This window comes from Prionailurus viverrinus, chromosome D4 (genome assembly GCF_022837055.1).
Source record: "Prionailurus viverrinus isolate Anna chromosome D4, UM_Priviv_1.0, whole genome shotgun sequence".
NCBI lineage: Eukaryota > Metazoa > Chordata > Mammalia > Carnivora > Felidae > Prionailurus > Prionailurus viverrinus.
The window spans coordinates 43,877,120-43,895,009 of NC_062573.1; the positions used below are offsets into that span (position 1 = coordinate 43,877,120).

General features: G+C 45.1%; 1 protein-coding gene across 2 annotated transcripts in view; it reads right to left on the reverse strand.

Annotated features, from left to right (window-relative positions):
* ACER2 (alkaline ceramidase 2) overlaps nt 1–14,828 on the reverse strand; it is a 38,431-nt gene extending 23,603 nt beyond the window's left edge. Inside the window, exons 1-3 of one of the 2 annotated variants that reach the window (XM_047829984.1) lie at nt 12,588–14,822; nt 2,697–2,811; nt 1,814–1,955 (exon numbers count right to left, since the gene is read on the reverse strand). In XM_047829984.1, coding sequence (XP_047685940.1) covers nt 1,814–1,955; nt 2,697–2,811; nt 12,588–12,695 — 365 coding nt within the window. In that variant the 5' untranslated portion in view covers nt 12,696–14,822. Of the gene's footprint in view, nt 1–1,813; nt 1,956–2,696; nt 2,812–12,587 lie in introns of both variants that reach the window. The other variant, XM_047829985.1, reaches the window with a different exon arrangement.
* Between the last annotated feature and the right edge of the window lie 3,062 nt (nt 14,829–17,890).

Genomic DNA, 17,890 nt, shown 5'->3' on the forward strand with positions numbered 1-17,890 from the left:
CCCTATCTCATTTTAAAATACATTTTCAGTGTTAAAAATTAACATGCACTCTTTAAAAACAAAAACTGTACAGCAGTATAGATCAAAAGCAAACGTGAAGGTTCTCCCCTCCCCACCCCATTCCTAAGAGTAGCCAATGGTGGGGCACCTGGGTGGCTCAGTCAGTTAAGCAACTGACTTGGGCTCAGGTCATGATCTCATGGTTCGAGCCCCGCGTCGGGCTCTGTGCCGACAGCTCGGAGCCTGGAGCCTGCTTCGCATTCTGTGTCTCCCTCTCTTCTGCCCCTCCCCCACTCACACTCAGCCTCTCTCTCTCTCTCTCTCTCTCAAAGATTGATAAATATTAAAAAAAATAAAAATAAAAAAATAAGAATAGCCAATGGTATCGGTGCCTGTCTTCCTCTTCCAGGCATTTCTGTGCATATACAAAAACATATACTCAAAAAAAAATTAGTTCATTCATTCTCAAACTAGGATACCATGTGCTTTTTGCAGTCAGCGTGTTTTATGGACACTCCTCCACCTCCATCCATAGAAGAGAGCCTCATCTTTAACACCTATAAAATTCCTATTCCTGGTCACAGTACCAGAAAAACCGTAAGGAATTCTTTTATTTTCCCAGTAGAGCTCTTCCCTGGGTATACACAGCTTGCTTAATTATATCCATATTTTTAGACTACATCTATATATAGTGACAAAACAGTGTCCTACAGAGAAATATATGTGGGTAGTATATTCTAGGAACCCTTCTCATCGTTATGAGGTTGGCTCTCTTCTGTTCCTTCAGATATTAACAAACCTCATACAGCTCCTCAGAAAGGCTTTCCCTGACCAAACTCTAAATCGGCACCCCATGTCACCACTACCCCTTACCAGCTTTACTTTTTATCATGGCACTTACCATAACATTGTATTGTTTGTTCATTGGTTTGTACCCTCCTCAACTTCAGTATAAACTCACTGAAGGCAGAGACTACTGTTTTGTTTACTGCCAAAGCCCAGTGCCTAGAAAATTACACAGTTAAGTGTTCAAAAAAATACTTGATGGATAACCATATAAGCATCATAATAGATGCAAAAATGCATCTTTTGGGGCGCCTGGGTGGCTCAGTCAGTTAAGCGTCCGACTCTTGATTTCAGCTCAGGTCCTAATCTCACAGTTCGTGAGTTCAAAACGGAGCCTGCTTGGGATCCTCTCTTTTCCCTCTCTCTCTGCCCCTCCCCTGTTCATTTTTTTTTCTTTCTCTCTCTCAAAATAAAAATGAACACTAAAGGTTTTTTAATGAATAAAATGCATCCACTCTTGAAATTCTGAATTTCCAGCTTAAAGGTGTGTGTGTGTGTGTGCATGCGTGTAGATCTCAGCAGAAGTATAAACCAATACCGTTTGACAACTACAGAATCTATAACTGCAGGAACTAATTCCTTAGTGGAGTTCTACTGTAAACTTAGCAAATGGTAGAACTCGACTGGACTCGAGGAAATGTTCTAGCAGCAAACCAAAGGTCTTTGAACTACCATTCCATAATTTTCTCCCCCACTGAAAATCTTTCCACTTTTGTTCATATCCTATAAGGGAGACATTTGACTTTTTCCCCCATTAGCATATAAATTCTTCAAGTATACTAAAATTTCCTCTTTAATCAGTTTGTTTATGGTCTGACACGATAAACAATCAGTGGATATTAAATAAGTATATGATAAGCTCATCACAAAGTTAGGCTACATCGTGTGCTGTTTTTCTTGATACGTACATGGATATATTGGGTACCGCACCTAGCAGTGAATGCAAAAATGTTTAGCATGAGCTTACCTGTCATTCCGAAAGATCTTTGGTAGATACCTTCTGGGGAACCACATGGCCAGAGCACACATCAGAACCCAAAGGATTGCAAGTTCATCAAGCATCTGACCCAAGAAACTTAGGGTTGCATGGAAGTAGACGGATCCAATTCCTAGAATCAATTACAACCAATCACAAAGGTCACCACAGAAGAACAGACTCACAAATTCAATACACTGCTGAAGGACCGCCCTTTCAACCAACCACTGTCCCAGTCACCAGATCACGTTCGCACTGAAAGCAGAAGCTAAAGGCAGAAACCCCTACCACGTAGGCATGCACGCTCGAAGCACTAGAGAGCGGATTTCAAGCAGGACCCAGTGTCAGCACATCAGAACTTTAATAATCCCACAGTTAGACACACTCTGTCCTCATCCACCAAGGCTTCATGGGAACAGGCAGTAAACGAGCCAACATTCTCTCACCGTTAAGTATTCCCAACCTGCCTGTGGAAGGAAATGGAAATTGCACAAGTGTTTCCCAGAACAATGAAGGCTCCAAACATCTAGAATTTTCTTTTTTTAAATTTTGATCCGTTACACTAAAGTCTCATCAGAGTTCAATCATTTCATGTGATTGTCTTCAGAAGTTGTCAGAAAAGGGCACTGGCACAGCACCGATAGCCATTACGTAAATAAACCTTCGAAGGCAATTAAGTGATAATTACAGTCAACCTTGTTATCAAGGCCGTATTCAAAAGAGCCCTCCTTCTGGCGTCAAGCAAGCAAAATAAAAGTTGGCTGAGACGTCAGAGTGACTTTGGTTTACAAAACATAATGTTCAAACAGGACAGGAAGTGTGCAGAATTCCATTTCCTCCCTTTCAGCCCATGCTTGAAAATGAATCCACTTACCCACTACCACTAAGAGAGTCCATATTAGGTAGATGCCACTGTTGAAGCATGTTGCATACTGACGAAACAAGCACATGCAGATGGGCGGTAAGACGAAAAATAAGACATTGCTGATCTGGTGGGGGGGGATGTAAAATGAAAAGAAATATTAAGTCAAAGGGCAAAAAATAAAGCCGTGTGTTCCAAATATGCTCTTTGCAAACTGGGAGGAATGTGGCCATACCTCTTGTCTAAGCTCTTATGTTTTTTGTTTTTTTGTGTTTTTTGTTTTTTTTTTAACTGCAGATACAGGGAAATTTAAGACTTCTTTCATGGGGACTCCTTCCCATCTCTTTGATGACAGGGGCAGCTTCAAACCTTAGGTAAAGATCAAATTTTCAGGTTCTAGTGTGGATTGAAGCCTCTTTTCTCTCCAGGGGGTATTTGCTTTTAAAAATATATATAGGTTATCTAATGTAATATACTCAAAATAGTATCATTTCAACACATAATCACTATTGAAATATCACTAATGAGCTCTTTTACATTCTTTTGTTCACATAAGGCTTTGAAGTCCAGTATGAATGTCATCCTTCCAGAAACCTCCATCTGGCCCAGCCGTATTACATGTGCTCAGCAACCACAAGTGGCTAGTGACTATCATGCTGGCCGGCTCACCTGAAAATTTTTTTTAACTTATTTTTAATCTTTTTTTGGGGGGCGGTGTGGTCATAGCCAGTTCCTTTATCCCACATTTTTTTTAATTGAGGTAAAATTCAGACAGCATAAAATTAACTATTTTAAAGTGTACAATTCTTGGAGCGCCTGGGTGGCTCAGTTGGTTAAGTGTCCAACTTCGGCTCAGGTCATGATCTCACAGTTCGTGAGTTCGAGGCCCGCGTCGGGCTCTGTGCTGACAGCTCAGAGCCTGGAGCCTGCTTCGGATTCTGTGTCTCCCTCTCTCTCTGCCCCTCCCCACTCATGCTCTGTCTCTGTCTTAAAAATAAATCAAACATTTAAAAAAATTTTTTAAAAATAAAGTGTACAATTCAGTGTCCTTAAATACCCTCATAATATACAACCATCACCTCTATCTAGTTCTAAAACATTTTCATCACCCCAAAAAGAAATCCTATACCCAGTATGCAGGCACCTTCTACTCCCTCCTTCCTTCCTGCCCCAGGCTCTGGCAACCACTAATCTTTCTGTGTCTATGGATTTACCTATTCTGGATACTTCATAAAGGTGGAATCATATAATATATGACCCTTGTGTCTGGCTTCTTTTGCTTAGCATAATGTGTTTGAGGTTCATCATGTTGTAGCACGTATCAGTACTTCCTTCTTTTTTTTGTGGCTGAATAATACTCCATCATCTGAATACCCCATTTGTTTATCCTTCACTCATTAATGGGTTGTTATGAATGGTGCTGCTACGAACATCCATGTACAAGTTGTTGACTACTCATTGTCTTCTGGGCATATGCCCAAGCTGGCATCACCGGATCCAATGGTAATTCCATATTTGACTGATTGAGGAACCACCACACGGTGGCCCACAGTGGCTATACCATGTTACGTTCCCACCAGCAACATACCAGGGCTCTAATTCCTCCATCACTTTGCCAACACTTGTTATTTTCTCGTTGTTTTTGTTTTCAAATAGGGCCATCCTAGAAGGTACCAAGTGGTAGGGACATGCAGCTTTTTAAGTTTCACTTCTAATCATGACTCATAAGTGACTGCAGGCACAGGAAGCATGCAGAACATGAAGACCACAGCTAAGTCTAAAAGAGCAACACCAATGGGGAGGGGTGGGAGGATTACACACACACACACACACACACACACACACACACACAAAAGACTAGAAAAAAACTTTCAGAGATAGGAGGATGGGGCAGATAAAGTCCAGAAAGTCAAGGGCCTGGCATCCTTCAGAAGACCAGTCACCCATGTTGAACAGTACAGAGGAGGCCACAGGGGAACCAAGAGGATGGGTGTCTGAAGTGAACTGAAGGAACCAGGGTAGAAAGGCTTTACCAGACCCAGGAAATTGCACTGGTGCACAACGAATCAAAACGCATCAGCAAACCCCAGGACTTGAGGTGTGTAGGTAAGGATTGACAACGTCAGTGGCCTATGCAGGTCCCTGTCACCATCTGGGAGCAAGAGCGGTTAGAAGTGACACCACTTCTAGAAAGGGAGAAAGGCCGGGTAGGAGGGAAATAAAGTAAGTAAAGAGAGGAGAACCAGATCCTGCGTCAGCAGCGGGATGGGAGCCGGGCTGGCGCCTGTGGTTAAAATCTAAGACTGAAATCCCCCGCGGGACTGCACCATTCTGGAGAAGAGGGTACTTTTTTCCTGGTGAGTCTGTTCCAGTGGGGATCTTCTCCATCCCACATGGGAAGCCCCTGAGCTACTTGTGACCCTGAGTGAGAGTATGAATAAATGGTCTCAGATGTCCCAGCTGGCGTACAGTCTCCAGTCTTAGAAACACGGCCAACTCTGCTTCACCAAGCAGGTAAGGAGGAACAGTGTACCGTCTACGTACATTATCCCACAGCAAGCTGTTCACTGTCATGACCACAGCCCTCAACCTTCTAAGGAATTGTTTAAAGAATGACAGATCTTTAAGAGTTAAAATAAGAGGGTTTAAGACCGCCCCTTGTTTTACAAGGGGCAACACATGAGGGTCCAGAAAGGCTCCCAGGCTGGCCAAGGTCAAAGAGGCAGTCACCCACAGAACAGGGGCCAGCACTGAGCTGTTTCCACTGCCCAGAGCTGATTTTCACCGCCAACCCCCTAGTCACACTCTGACCCCCTTGGCTTAACTCCTCAGTGGTTACCTAAAAGCTCTGAACTGTACCTGAATTGTGCACATAGGACATGATTTCAATGTGGCTCTCCTTTTGTTAAACACAAAAGGAAGGAAGGGGGTGGGGGGAGAAGGAGAAAATGGAACTGCTCTACCATAGGTAACTTAAAACCTGATCTTTCTCCTTCTACATAAATGTGTTCTCCTGTTTAAAAAAGCTAAAGTCTCCTTGCTGTCCTCCTCCCTAGAGATCACCGTCGACCTCAGATTCACAGCCTTCAGGTCGTTTTCTTTGCATTTATGCGACAACACACACATCACATAGAATAACTTCTTCACTCTGCTTCCTTCTCTCGTTCAACAACAGGCCATGCAAACCTTTTCATCTTAGTTCAGATAGACTGACCTCACTTGCTCTACATGCTGCACATGGCAGTGGTTTATTTAGCCATTCCCCAGTGCAAGGAGCTCCAATTTATAGCCTCTCCTACAATGCTGGGGGATAGAAGACATTTTGCTTTTTATCCCGGGGTAAAAAGTATTATATATATATATTTTATATATATATATTTTTTTATATACATATATTATATATATTCATATATATAGTATATATATTTTATATATGTATTATATATCTTATATTTATTATATATTACATATATTTTATATGTATTATATATATTATATATTACATATATTTTATATATAATATATATTACATATATTTTATATATAATATATATCATATATATTATATATATATAATATATATGTAACTTTTTTTAAGCTTCACACCCAGCATGGGGCTTGAACTCACAACCCTGAAATCGAGAGCCAGATGCTCTACTGATGGAGCCAGACAGGCACCCCATTTATCCCAATATATCTTTATTGCCTCAAGTCCTTGCAATCTCCCTCTCTTCAGCCAGGTGGAACCATCTACTGCCAACCTACCCCCAACTGGCTCTGTCCATTTACATTCCCACCAGCCATGTGCACATTAATCACTGTTCAATGTGTTTACACACTGCTCACAAAGGCATGAAGTCATCTATTATACCTATAGGAAAATCATGGGACTTTAAACTTTTTTTTTTTTTAAATGTTTGTTTATTTTGAGAGACAGAGTGTGAGCAGGGGAGGGGCAGAGAGAGAGAGGGAGAGAGAATCCGAAGCAGGCTCCAGGCTCTGAGGTGTCATCCCAGAGCCCTATGCAGGGCTTGAACCCACAAACCGCAAGCTCATGACCTGAGCCGAAGTCAGCCACTCAACCGACTGAGCCACCCAGGCACCCCTCAAACATTTTTTTAATGCACGTATTAAGGAGTTCAACTTAATTAGGCCCCATCTTAATACACGCTCCCAAATAACACACAAATCACATTACTGCCACTTCCCAGCCCAGATCTACCAGTGACTGCTGGCCTTCACCATACCCCTTAAAGGCCTCCATCTATGAAAAGACAAAGGCAAAATTAGAGGGAGACTCCCCCCAAGACAAAAAGAGGAAGGAACTCCTAAAGAAATAGAGAAAACAAACAAGTCCTGGTTAAAACACACATGCAATGGCCCCATCTCTTCTGAGAAATGAACTTCCCCTTACCATTGTCTGGGTCAATCAAGTTGAATATTTCAGCCAAGTGATATTTTTTAAAGCCTACTGCTTTGGAGAATAGGTTTGCTTAATGTCTGCAGAGCAGATTTTTTTGATTAAAAGGAAACCACAATTTTAAAACGTATTAATTATTTCCTTAGAAATTTCCTCATTCCAAGAATTCCTCCGTAAGTGTCGCACCAAAATAATCTGGAGGAACAGACGGCAGTGTCCTCCTGACGCACATGAGTGTGCGCTTTCCCAAGCAGAGGGTAAATGCTGACAAAGCAACAGGCTGAAAGATTTCCTGAGCGGGAGGTTCATAAACAGCTAAGGGGCATTCCCCTCTAAGAGCAGAAGTCTGTGCATCTTAACTGTATGCAGATTTCGAACCCTCCATTCTGTTCCCCTCCTGCCACCGGAGGGCCAACTGTCCCAGTCTGCCTGGGGCTGAGGAGGGTTCCCGGGGCCTGGGGCTTTCAGTTTTAAAATCAGCGAGGCCTAGACAAACCAGGACAAGTTGGTCACCCTACTCAGAAGGCTTCTTGCAAGATTCCCCCACAGTATACCAAGCCCGTGCAGAATATGAATAGTACCCTTGCCAGCTTGGACACATCTCTGGTAGGGCCTTCACCACCTGATGACCGTCTGCAGGTCTGGTCTCTGTGACACGAACACAGTAGTTGCCCAGTAAATAGACCTATGGATGAAAAGATACAGGCCAGGGGTGCCTGGGTGTCTCACTTGGTTAAGCGTCTGACTTCAGCTCAGGTCATGATTTCACGGTTCGTGAGTTTGAGCCCCGTGAGGGGTTCTGTGCTGACAGCTCAGAGCCTGGGGTGTGCTTCTGATTCTGTGTTTCCTTCTCTCTCTCTCTGCCCCTCCCCTTCTTGTGTCTGTCTCTTTCTCTCTCTCAAAAAAAAAAAATAAAATAAATAAAAAAAATAAAAAAAAAGTGTTAATAATAAAAAAGTAAATAAATAATAATAAAAAGATACAGGATCTAGGTAATTCTGCCCTATGGTACAGGAGACGTGGGCTTTGGCCTATCAGGAGAACTGCTTTCCTTATCTTCATTGTTGGCAGACCTAATTTGGAAAGGTGACCAATCATGAGCTGATCTTAGGCATATATTTTGCTTCAAGACTCTTTTCAGCACTAGTTGATTTCCTTCTGACCCCCTGAGTCACTGCCCAGCAATAGAGTCCCCAAAAGCAAAGCCCAGTGGTTAAAAAGCAGACACTACTTTTCTCTGACCCGGCAAGTCCTAGAGTCTTTCTCTTCAATGTGACTAGAGCCTGAAAACTTAAAACATAAAAAGGAACTCAAGTCAATAAAACTTGTGTGTGAAAGAAACAGTACAAAATATGCACAAGCAACAAAAGGTTGTGAAAGAGTGTGACATGTTCTTGGAAGGGATATTTGGGCTTGGCTGAAGCCCAGGATGATGACAAGACTTGAGGCAACAGAGATTTGCAGAGCCTGAAGGCAAAATGCTTTGTACACCCAAACATTGTCAGTTGGGAGTATAAACCAGGGTACTGTCTCTGGGGGGCCATTTAGCAATAATGATCAGCCTTTAAGTAAACATTCTCCTTGATGCAGCAATTCCCCACAGAGGATTAGTACTTGGGAAAAGCACATCCAGATGCATCTATGAGGACATTCATTGCATCACTGCTCAAAAACGAAGAGGAAAGCAATAAAACAGGACCTTCCAAACTGTCCATCAAAAAGAGACTGGGTAAATAAACTATGGTCAATCCAGTAAGTGGAATACTGATGAGACATTGTAAAGAAAAAAAAGAAGTCTATATGAGCCAATATAGGACCAACTCCAAGACCCTATTAAGTGAAGACACCAAGAGGAGTCTGTGTAGTATGATCTCAACTGGGTTAAATAAAAACTTAGATATTGTATGTATACATTATACATACATAGTTCATATACTCACACAAATACATGTGTTCTGTACAGCGACTTAGAAAAGGTCTGAAAAGATATGGAAGAAAGCCTGTTTTTCACTATAACTTGCATACTCTGAGCTTTTTTTTTTTTTTTTTACCATGATCACTTTTTGTGAAAATTAATAAATGGAAAACTCACTGAAGGGATGCTAGAAGGGGAGGCTGGGAGGGGAAGCCCCTGCCACTTGATGTCAACTACAGACCCTTAACAGAAGACCCTTTAACAGAAATGGATGGTCAGTTACAGGCCCCCACGGGGAAAGATGTACATTGCATTTCCCACAAGAAATCCATGATCCCTGCAACTCAGCCAATGAGAAGCGATCACCCTCAACTCTTGCTTTTCTCTAATTCAAAACAACCCCTCCCAACTTCCTCCTTCTCCATAAGATAACATTCCTCTCCTTTGTTGGACTTGCCTATGGTTTTACTATAGCTTGCTTACCCGGAATCGCAATTCTCTGTTATTATGAAATAAACCCATTTTTGCGCGTGGTAAAGTAACTTTTATTTTTTAAGGTTAACATTTTATAATGAAGGACAATTATAGCAAAAAACTACTTTCCACACACTCTCTCATATCAAACATCATGAGTTTTATCCTGTAGGTCAAAAGGTCCCAAGGCAGGAGTTTCAAGTTAAAGAATCAATGAATGATATACCTGTACTGTGCCAGATAAATCAAAGGTAGCTGCAGTGGCATTTGGATCTTCAGGAGAAGTATCCTTGTAGGGTCAAATGGACCAAGTTTTAACGCTAATGCTGCCATTTTCTTGACCTCGTCAAGTTGCAAAATCTATCTAGCCCTGGTTTCTTCCTTTCATCAAATGGATCTAATAATGAGCACCGACTGCTTAGGGTGATTGTACAGTACACAGCAGAGTTTCAACACCTAGCAAACAATTAATGTAGCAGGCAGTAATTGAAGTTGTAGTAATGATGTGCTGCCCCCAAGACCCATTAAGAAGGTTCTGGATCCATCTCCCAGTCCTCTTTGGACTTTATATATTCAATTCCTTAAACTTCTCCTTAAAATGAGGAATGCTTATTTTCTTCTAAAATGGATAGTTAGGGGCGCCTGGGTGGCGCAGTCGGTTAAGCATCCGACTTCAGCCAGGTCACGATCTCGCGGTCCGGGAGTTCGAGCCCCGCGTCGGGCTCTGGGCTGATGGCTCAGAGCCTGGAGCCTGTTTCCAATTCTGTGTCTCCCTCTCTCTCTGCCCCTCCCCCGTTCATGCTCTATCTCTCTCTGTCCCAAAAATAAATAAACGTTGAAAAAAAAATTTTTTTAAAAATAAAATAAAATAAAATAAAATAAAATAAAATAAAATAAAATGGATAGTTAGACCTGCCGTCTTAGTATGAGGATTTAAGAAACTTTTATCACCAAGTAATAGTTCACGGTCTTCCTCAATATAAGAGAGATAAGCCCAGTTTGTCCTGTGATAACCTTCAGGAGATAACTAGGGCTTGGAAACAGAAAGAAGGAAATGGTTTTTGCTAAACTCTTGGACCTACACTCAACAAAGTCAGGTGACCAACTACTTCTCTGAGATGTAAAGCTCTCTGCTGGTCTAACACAAATGTGGTTTATGAGTATCCAGAAAATAAAGTCTGTTAGGTGGACCAGCCAGGCTAATCACCCATGGACACCGCAGCTGAAGATCCAAGAGCCACTCAGGCGCCCCGACAGTTCATTTCTAAATAAGACTTTGGGGGCATCTGGGTGGTTCAATGGGTTGACCATCCAACTTCGACTCAGGTCATGATCTCACAGTTCAGGAGTTCGAGCCCCGCGTTGGGCTCTGCTGACAGCTCAGAGCCTGGTGCCTGCTTCGGATTCTGTGTCTCCCTCTCTGTCTGCCCCTCCCTTGCGCGTGTGCGCTCTCGCTCTCTCTCAAAAATAAACATTTAGAAAAGAAATTTAAGACTTTGGCACTCACTGCCCAGCTCCATTGGGACTAGATTAAAAGTAAAAACAACATAAACTCTCCCCTCATCCAGTGCTCTGGGGCTTTTCAAGGCAAATGCACAGCAGCTATAGACCAATTTGTGGCCAAGTATCGAGGCCTGAATCGTAACTGGCCTCAGACTCTACAGAGAATTACCTTGCTGGGTATGTGAGAACTGGTCCCCAAACTGCCATTTGTTCCTTAAGTCTCTGGTGAAATCCTTAGTAGCATTCTCCACTTACAAATGGAGAAAATGAGTTACCACTATGAAAGCGCCCAGCCACACCCCAGCCCATCCTGTGTGCCCGTCTACACCCGAGAGTATGCTCTGAAAGGAGGTGTACAACAGGTGAGCTGTAGCCACCTCCACTAACTGTCTTTCACAGTATCTACGGACAGCAGAGGGCCACGCTTTCTTGAAGAACTAACCTGGTCATAAATAAGAAGCAGGAGTGTTGATGAGGAAGGGATGGAGGGGAGACTCCGTACAGACTTCTGGATGGTGCCAGAAACCTGAGCATGACTGCTCCCTTCTCTAGAGCTCAGTTTCCTCATCAATGAGTGAAAGGGCTGGGACTAGCCCATCAGAGATCGCTCCAGGCTACTGCCAAGGATTTTCTCCCTGCAAATCTAGGGAGCGATCCTAGAGAACAATCTCAAATTCACAGTGACTCATAAACCAGGAGTTCCTGGTGTGGGGGTGTGGGGGGTGGGGGGGAGGGGGGAGGCAGCAGCAGAAAGGACCATGCAGCATCTTCTATTTGGTCTGGGAATCCTGAGCCACGCTGCACAGTGAAGAGAAGAGACATTTCCTTCTAGCTTCAAGCTTTCCCTCGCATAAAGACTTCCAACACCCGGGATACCGCGGGAAGTGGGGCGGGGGTAGTTTCAGCTTGCCCACACACCATCACTCCCAAACTTCCCTCTCATTCCCCAGGCTTAATCACTGGAGAGGGCACAGGCCTGGGGAAGTTGTCTTTGGAGCTCGACTGAGACTGGGAACTAAAGACAAAGAAATAAGAACTAGTAGTCATTAACTTGATTCTGGCCCAAAGTAGCTCGACCCGTGGGGTGGAACCAGTCAGCACGGTAGCAGTGGGCCCTGCCCCTGTGACCTGCTAGGGGACTCCCCCTTTCCCCGGACTGCTAGAACAGGTATGCAGGGGAAAACCGCACAATGCGACCCAAGTGCGTCACGCCACAGAAATCCTGGGGGGGGAGGAGGGGGCGGGGAAGGGAATTGTCCCGGCAGGTTCACCAGCCCAAGTCATCCTCCTGGGAGAGGGGCTGACAGGGACCACTGGCTTCAGGACTGGTGAGGATCAAACAAGACAATAGAACCATCTGAAGGAAATGACAGGGGGAGGATGAGCCCAGATATCAGGATAGGGACCGAAGAAGACAGATGGAGAGCTGGAAGGAGCGCAGAGGAGGGGGCGCGGGTCGATTCTGGCCCTGGAGGCAGAATGCCCCAGATAAACGTGGAGACCCACGTCCAGATTCCTGGCGCGGCCACGACTAGGGACGTTCCCCTCCCTCCAGCCCGCCTGCCAGCCCAGCTCCCACTCCTGCACGCACCGTGTTGTAGAACTCGGCGATGGCAGGCACGATGGTGTAGTTGTCTTCGCACCAGTCCACCTCCGAGCTGCCAGCCCGCAGCTGGTCCCACCAATGCGGGACGCTCATGGCCGCTGTGGGGCATTGGAGCAGCTGCCCCTGCAGCCGAGAAGGGCCCAGAGCTACTGTTGGAAGCCAAGTGCAGCGGTCGCGGCTTTATACACACGAGTCAGCGGCCGGATGTGGCGCCTCCCCAGCCGGCCTCCTGGTGCTCTGCTCCGCCTGTTGGACGTGACTCGATCGCAGAGACCCCTCCCCCAGCTCCGCCCCCTGGGGAGGGGAGGCGAGGATAGGAGCAGACCACGCCCAGCCTGGGGGGCGGGATGAGTGTCGGAGGAGAGGTAATCCGGAAGCGGGAACCTCGCTCCAGGCAAATTCAGATACCACCCCCCCACCTTCCTCGCAAATGGCAGGTGCCCAAAGCCTCGGAGGTCAGGCTCATACTTGCCCACGCCTACCTTCCAGGCTCGGACTCACCGGCGCCACCCCTCCTACCCCGGGAGTATCCAGGCCCCCGCATACTCTCGAGGAGTTTGCAGCGCTCTGGCTGCGCCCTGCGTGGGAAGCCCGTGCTAACACCGAAGAAAGAAAAACCCTCGGTCCCCCTGAAGCTAGTTGAGGGTTTGCTTGGCAGGACTCCCTCCATGCCATAAGCTGGGGCAGAAAGACTGCGGGCTGGAGTGGCCGACTCCATGACCTTCCCCTGCAGCCTCTGCTGCCCCCTGCGCAGTAGAGCACCTGTGCAATTTCCAGAATGCTCTTGGTCCCCTGGACTCCAGCCTTAGGGCGTTCATCTGGTCTTCAACGAAACGTAGGGCGAAACTTTAGTCATACCAACACTCGGAGGATGCACTGTGGCAGGTATGACATCTCCAGGACGTCCGAGGTGCAAGAGATGATGGTATAGATATATACTTGTTACATGCCACACAGTTTGAGGAGCTTCCATGCATCCTTCTTTAGTGTTCCCAGGGAGAATCCTGTGAAGCCGGTTCTATTGACAATGCCATTACAGCTAGTAAGGCAGAGCTAGAAATCACATTCAGGCAGTCTGACCTCAGACCTGCTGGTAACTACTTTGCTGCCATAGTTTCTAACACCCAGTCTGGTCCCGACAAAAGCCAACTGTGTGCGTGTGTTGGCTCTGGTCCTTGAGTGGTTCTGGGATTCCAGGTCAGGACGCTGGCAGTGACAGAAGAATCTTCTGGTCAGCAATCCATGGTGCCTGTCGCAAGCATCTGCTTGCTTAAACCTTCATGGCACCCCAAAGGCCAGCAGCTCCCCAGGGACTGCCCTCTCTAGGCCTGACTGTGCAGTGGAACCCTGACTGGTTGTGCAACGTCCATCTGCAGCAAAATACCCACACAGCCGTTCGCAGGCTTCCCCGCGTCTCCAGAAACTGCAAGCTCAACTCCTCTGTCTGTCTCCAGAAAACCCATCTTTCTTCCCGTGGGAACCAAACCGCACTTCTCCTACTCCTATTTCTGTCCTAGCTTCCGTCTTCCTCCTAGACAGCCCATTCCACTGCCCTGGAACCCACGCACGCTGGTACCTTCTCCTAAGGTCAGAATTACTCGAGCCTTCGGGATACCCAGTGTGAGCTGGCCACTTAAGTAGAAAAGGGGAAATATTTCTCACAGCCACAGAAGAAAACTACATCAGTTAATTTCTCCATGCCTCATGGTGCTATACCGATTGTCCAACAATAGTTTTCCACGTGGAAATCCTTCCCCTATTTAAGGTGTAAATGTATCTGTATTAACCGCACTGGTATAAAACACACCATTATTTTTATATGCCAGTGATTCTCAAAGTGTGTTCCCCTTTCAGGGGATCCACAAGGTCAAAACTCCCTGTGAACACTATGACGTCATCTGCCCTTTTGGCTCCCCTCTCACCAGCACACGTAGGAGCTTTTCAGAGGGTAAGTGACGTGTGGTGTCATTATCTCTCTGACAGCTAATGGAAACGTGGGTTCTTCAGTATTAAAAGTCTCTTTAAATTTTGAATTGATACACATTGGTAGATATTATCACATTAGGATTTTTTAGAATTTTAGGATCCTCAACATCAAGTACGAAAGGAGTCTTCAAATCAAAACAGTTGAGAGCTGGTGTTAGCCAAAAAAAAGGGATGTATCCAATTAAACTCTTTGTAATGCTTTTATCTTTTAGAATTTCTAAATACTTATTCAATGAGAGCTTTTAGAATTAGACCTATATTATTATCCTACACCACTTTTGTGTGTAAAAAGGAAAACATAAGCAAAATAAACTTACGGAGTTCCTGTAATTTCTTCACACTCAGAATCTCTATTCTTTTGCTTAGTCATTTTGCAACTTTGTCATTGGTGTCCTCGTGTTGTTAATTACCAAGCAGTGGTGATGCAGCATTTCTTAACTGCACTCCGCCACTGAATCCTTCCAAACCTGGCGTATACATTTGGATACCAGCACGTTTTTTATCTTACCTGAAGGTTGCAAAGGAAAGCTTTCAGACAATAGGCATCATATTTGTCCTTCAGGTGGTCCTTAGGTGATTTGTTGACAGAAATATGGAGATTACAGTTGCCAGGTCATCCCACCAGGATCAACCACTGAGTTTGTGCATGTTCAGGCAGTGACAACACATCTTGACCCCCCACTTGGCCAACAGTGATTATAAAATGCCATCCACTGAAAGATGTATCTAGATTTCAGGATGTTACAATGCAAAACAATGTGACTTTTAGCACCAATGAAATCTAGCATCCACCGGATGTAAATCATTCAAGTCCTGATAAGGAAATGATGAGGAGTTTTCCTCACCCACCTCAGGAAATTTTATTGTCGATGACAATCCTAGTTCAAGATCAAAAGCAACCGCTTGGGTTCTAATTACAACTGCACAGAGAGTGCTAAACAGAAGGCCATTGGTGAGAACATAAGGGACACAAGTGACATTTCTCCAAAGCCACTGGTGTAGGTCTTCATGGTACTGCGTTACAATTTTTCTGACGTTTTCATCAACACTCCCCATTGTTGCCTTTTTTCAATGAATATAACCTTAGTAATTTAACATTAGGACCCATCATGGGGTCATTAATTTTTGAAATTGATTTATATCAATATGCCTTGGCAACTACCTTTAGTAGTTGAATACAAGATTCTGAAATCAGGTGTAAACAGCTTGGGGAGAGGGGTTGGGGATGAACCCTCATGAAGAGTTTGCTTGTGTTGCTTTTAGTCTAAATATGAGTCATATTTAGTCTAAATATGAGTCAGTTATACAGATCCATAAAGAACACGTTTGAGGGAACCACCCCTGCAGGGAAGTCAGGATGCCAGCATCTTCTATTTTTACAGAGTTTATGACTGTGTTTATATGGTGTAAGTAAATATCTGATAATAATATCCAGCTCAACTGGTTCTACAAGTGGAAATTATCAAGTCACAAAGTCTTCCTTGGAAAAAATTACAGGCACCTGTCCCAGTGTAGCACAAAGTGCATGATCCAGAATGAAATTTTCTGTGTTTTCCTGTCTGGTCAGAGCTTTTCATCATGGTCTTGCTTGAGGTCATCGTTCAGGCCAGTTGACTCTCCAAGTGTCGTCCCAGACCAACAGTATCAGCATCAACTAGGAACTTGTTAGAAACGCAAATTTCTGGGCGCCTGGGTGGTTCAGCCGGTCGAGTGTCCAACTTCACCTCGGTCCTGATCTCAGGGCTTGTGAGTTTGAGCCCCGCGTCGGGCTCACTGCTGTCAGCACAGAGTCCACTTTGGATCCTCTGTCCCCTGTCTCTCTCTGCCCCTCCCCGGCTTGTACATACTCTCTCTCAAAAATGAATGAACATTTATTAAAAGAAAGCAGAAATGCAAATTTCTAGGTCCAGACCCCAGACCTACTGAAGCAGAAACTCTGGGAGAAGAGTCCAACAATCTGTGGCTTAACAATTCTCCAGGTGAGTCCAGCCCATGCTCAAATTTGAGAACCACTATGTTAGCCCATGTGTGGCTGGGCAAAAATTCAGAATGGACTGTATGCTTTGCTTCCCTGAAAAATCAAATCCCAAGCCAAGACTGTTACTGCCACCAGGAAAAAAGAGGAAGAAGACAGGTGCCTGAGAGAGGCAGCCAACCTTTCCCCACACTCATCACCAGGAAACCGGGGACTCGGAGTCTGGTACCCCTCTTCAGTTAAGAGGGAGACAAGAAAAGCGAGCGAGGATTTTTTTTTCCTTAGATCTAAGGCAAAGTCTCCAGGGTCAGAATTGTCGGAGAAGGCTGCAGGAAGCGGGCCTCACCAGGACAACACGACTGCAGCCACTACAGGAATATGGCCCTATTTGCTCTGTCAGGTGGTCTAGTAGTTTGCTGACAGGCCATCAGAGGTCACTTCCTGCTGTTGGCCCTGGGCCTCTCTCCTTTCTCTAATCTACACTGGAAAACCACAAACGGTTTGTTAGGACTGGGCACATAGTAGGAGTCAGTCAGCTGTGATTGCACATCTGAGGCTTTCCCTATGTCCCAAGGGCGTGGAATTGGTTAACGTGTGTTTGGACTGCTGCTTCTCGATAGACTGTTGGATAACTAGCTTGCAAGGCTGTAATTTTGAGCTCCTGCTTTGTGCAAGGCCCCATGTTAAGTGCTGGGTAACCTGAAGACAAATAAGACATTGTTCTCGGCCTCATAGAGCTTAGTCTAGAAGAGGCCCGCAGATGATTAGAATACAACATGATACTTGCAAAGAAGGAGAGGCACACATAGAATGTGGAAGCAAGGGGTGGGGGCCTGAGTCTTCACGGAGAGGCGAGGTAGGCCCAGCAGAGGCGGCGGCCTTGGAAATGAGGTGCGCAATATGAGTAGGATTATACCAGGAGCAGCCCTGGGGAGAAGCAATCCTTCAGAAGGCCCAGCGTGTGCACGAGGATGGAGGTCTAATTCAGGAAACTTCAAATACTATGTTTCAGCTAGAAAAGTGGCAGAAAGGGAGGCTGAGCCTAGTAGATGGTAGGAGGAGTACAAGAAAGGATCGGTGAGGTCTTTGCATAATCCAGGAGAGAGATGACAGCAGGGTTAAAGCATGCATTCATTCATTTGCATGTAATTATTGAAGGCTTATTATGTGCCAAGACACTTTTCTAGGTGCCAAGGATAAAATGGTGAGCAAAACAGGGGCGCCTGGGTGGCTCAGTCGGTTGAGTGGCCGACTTCAGCTCGGGTCATGATCTCACAGTTTGTGAGTTCGAGCCCACTGTCAGCCTGTCAGCGCAGAACCCGTGCTT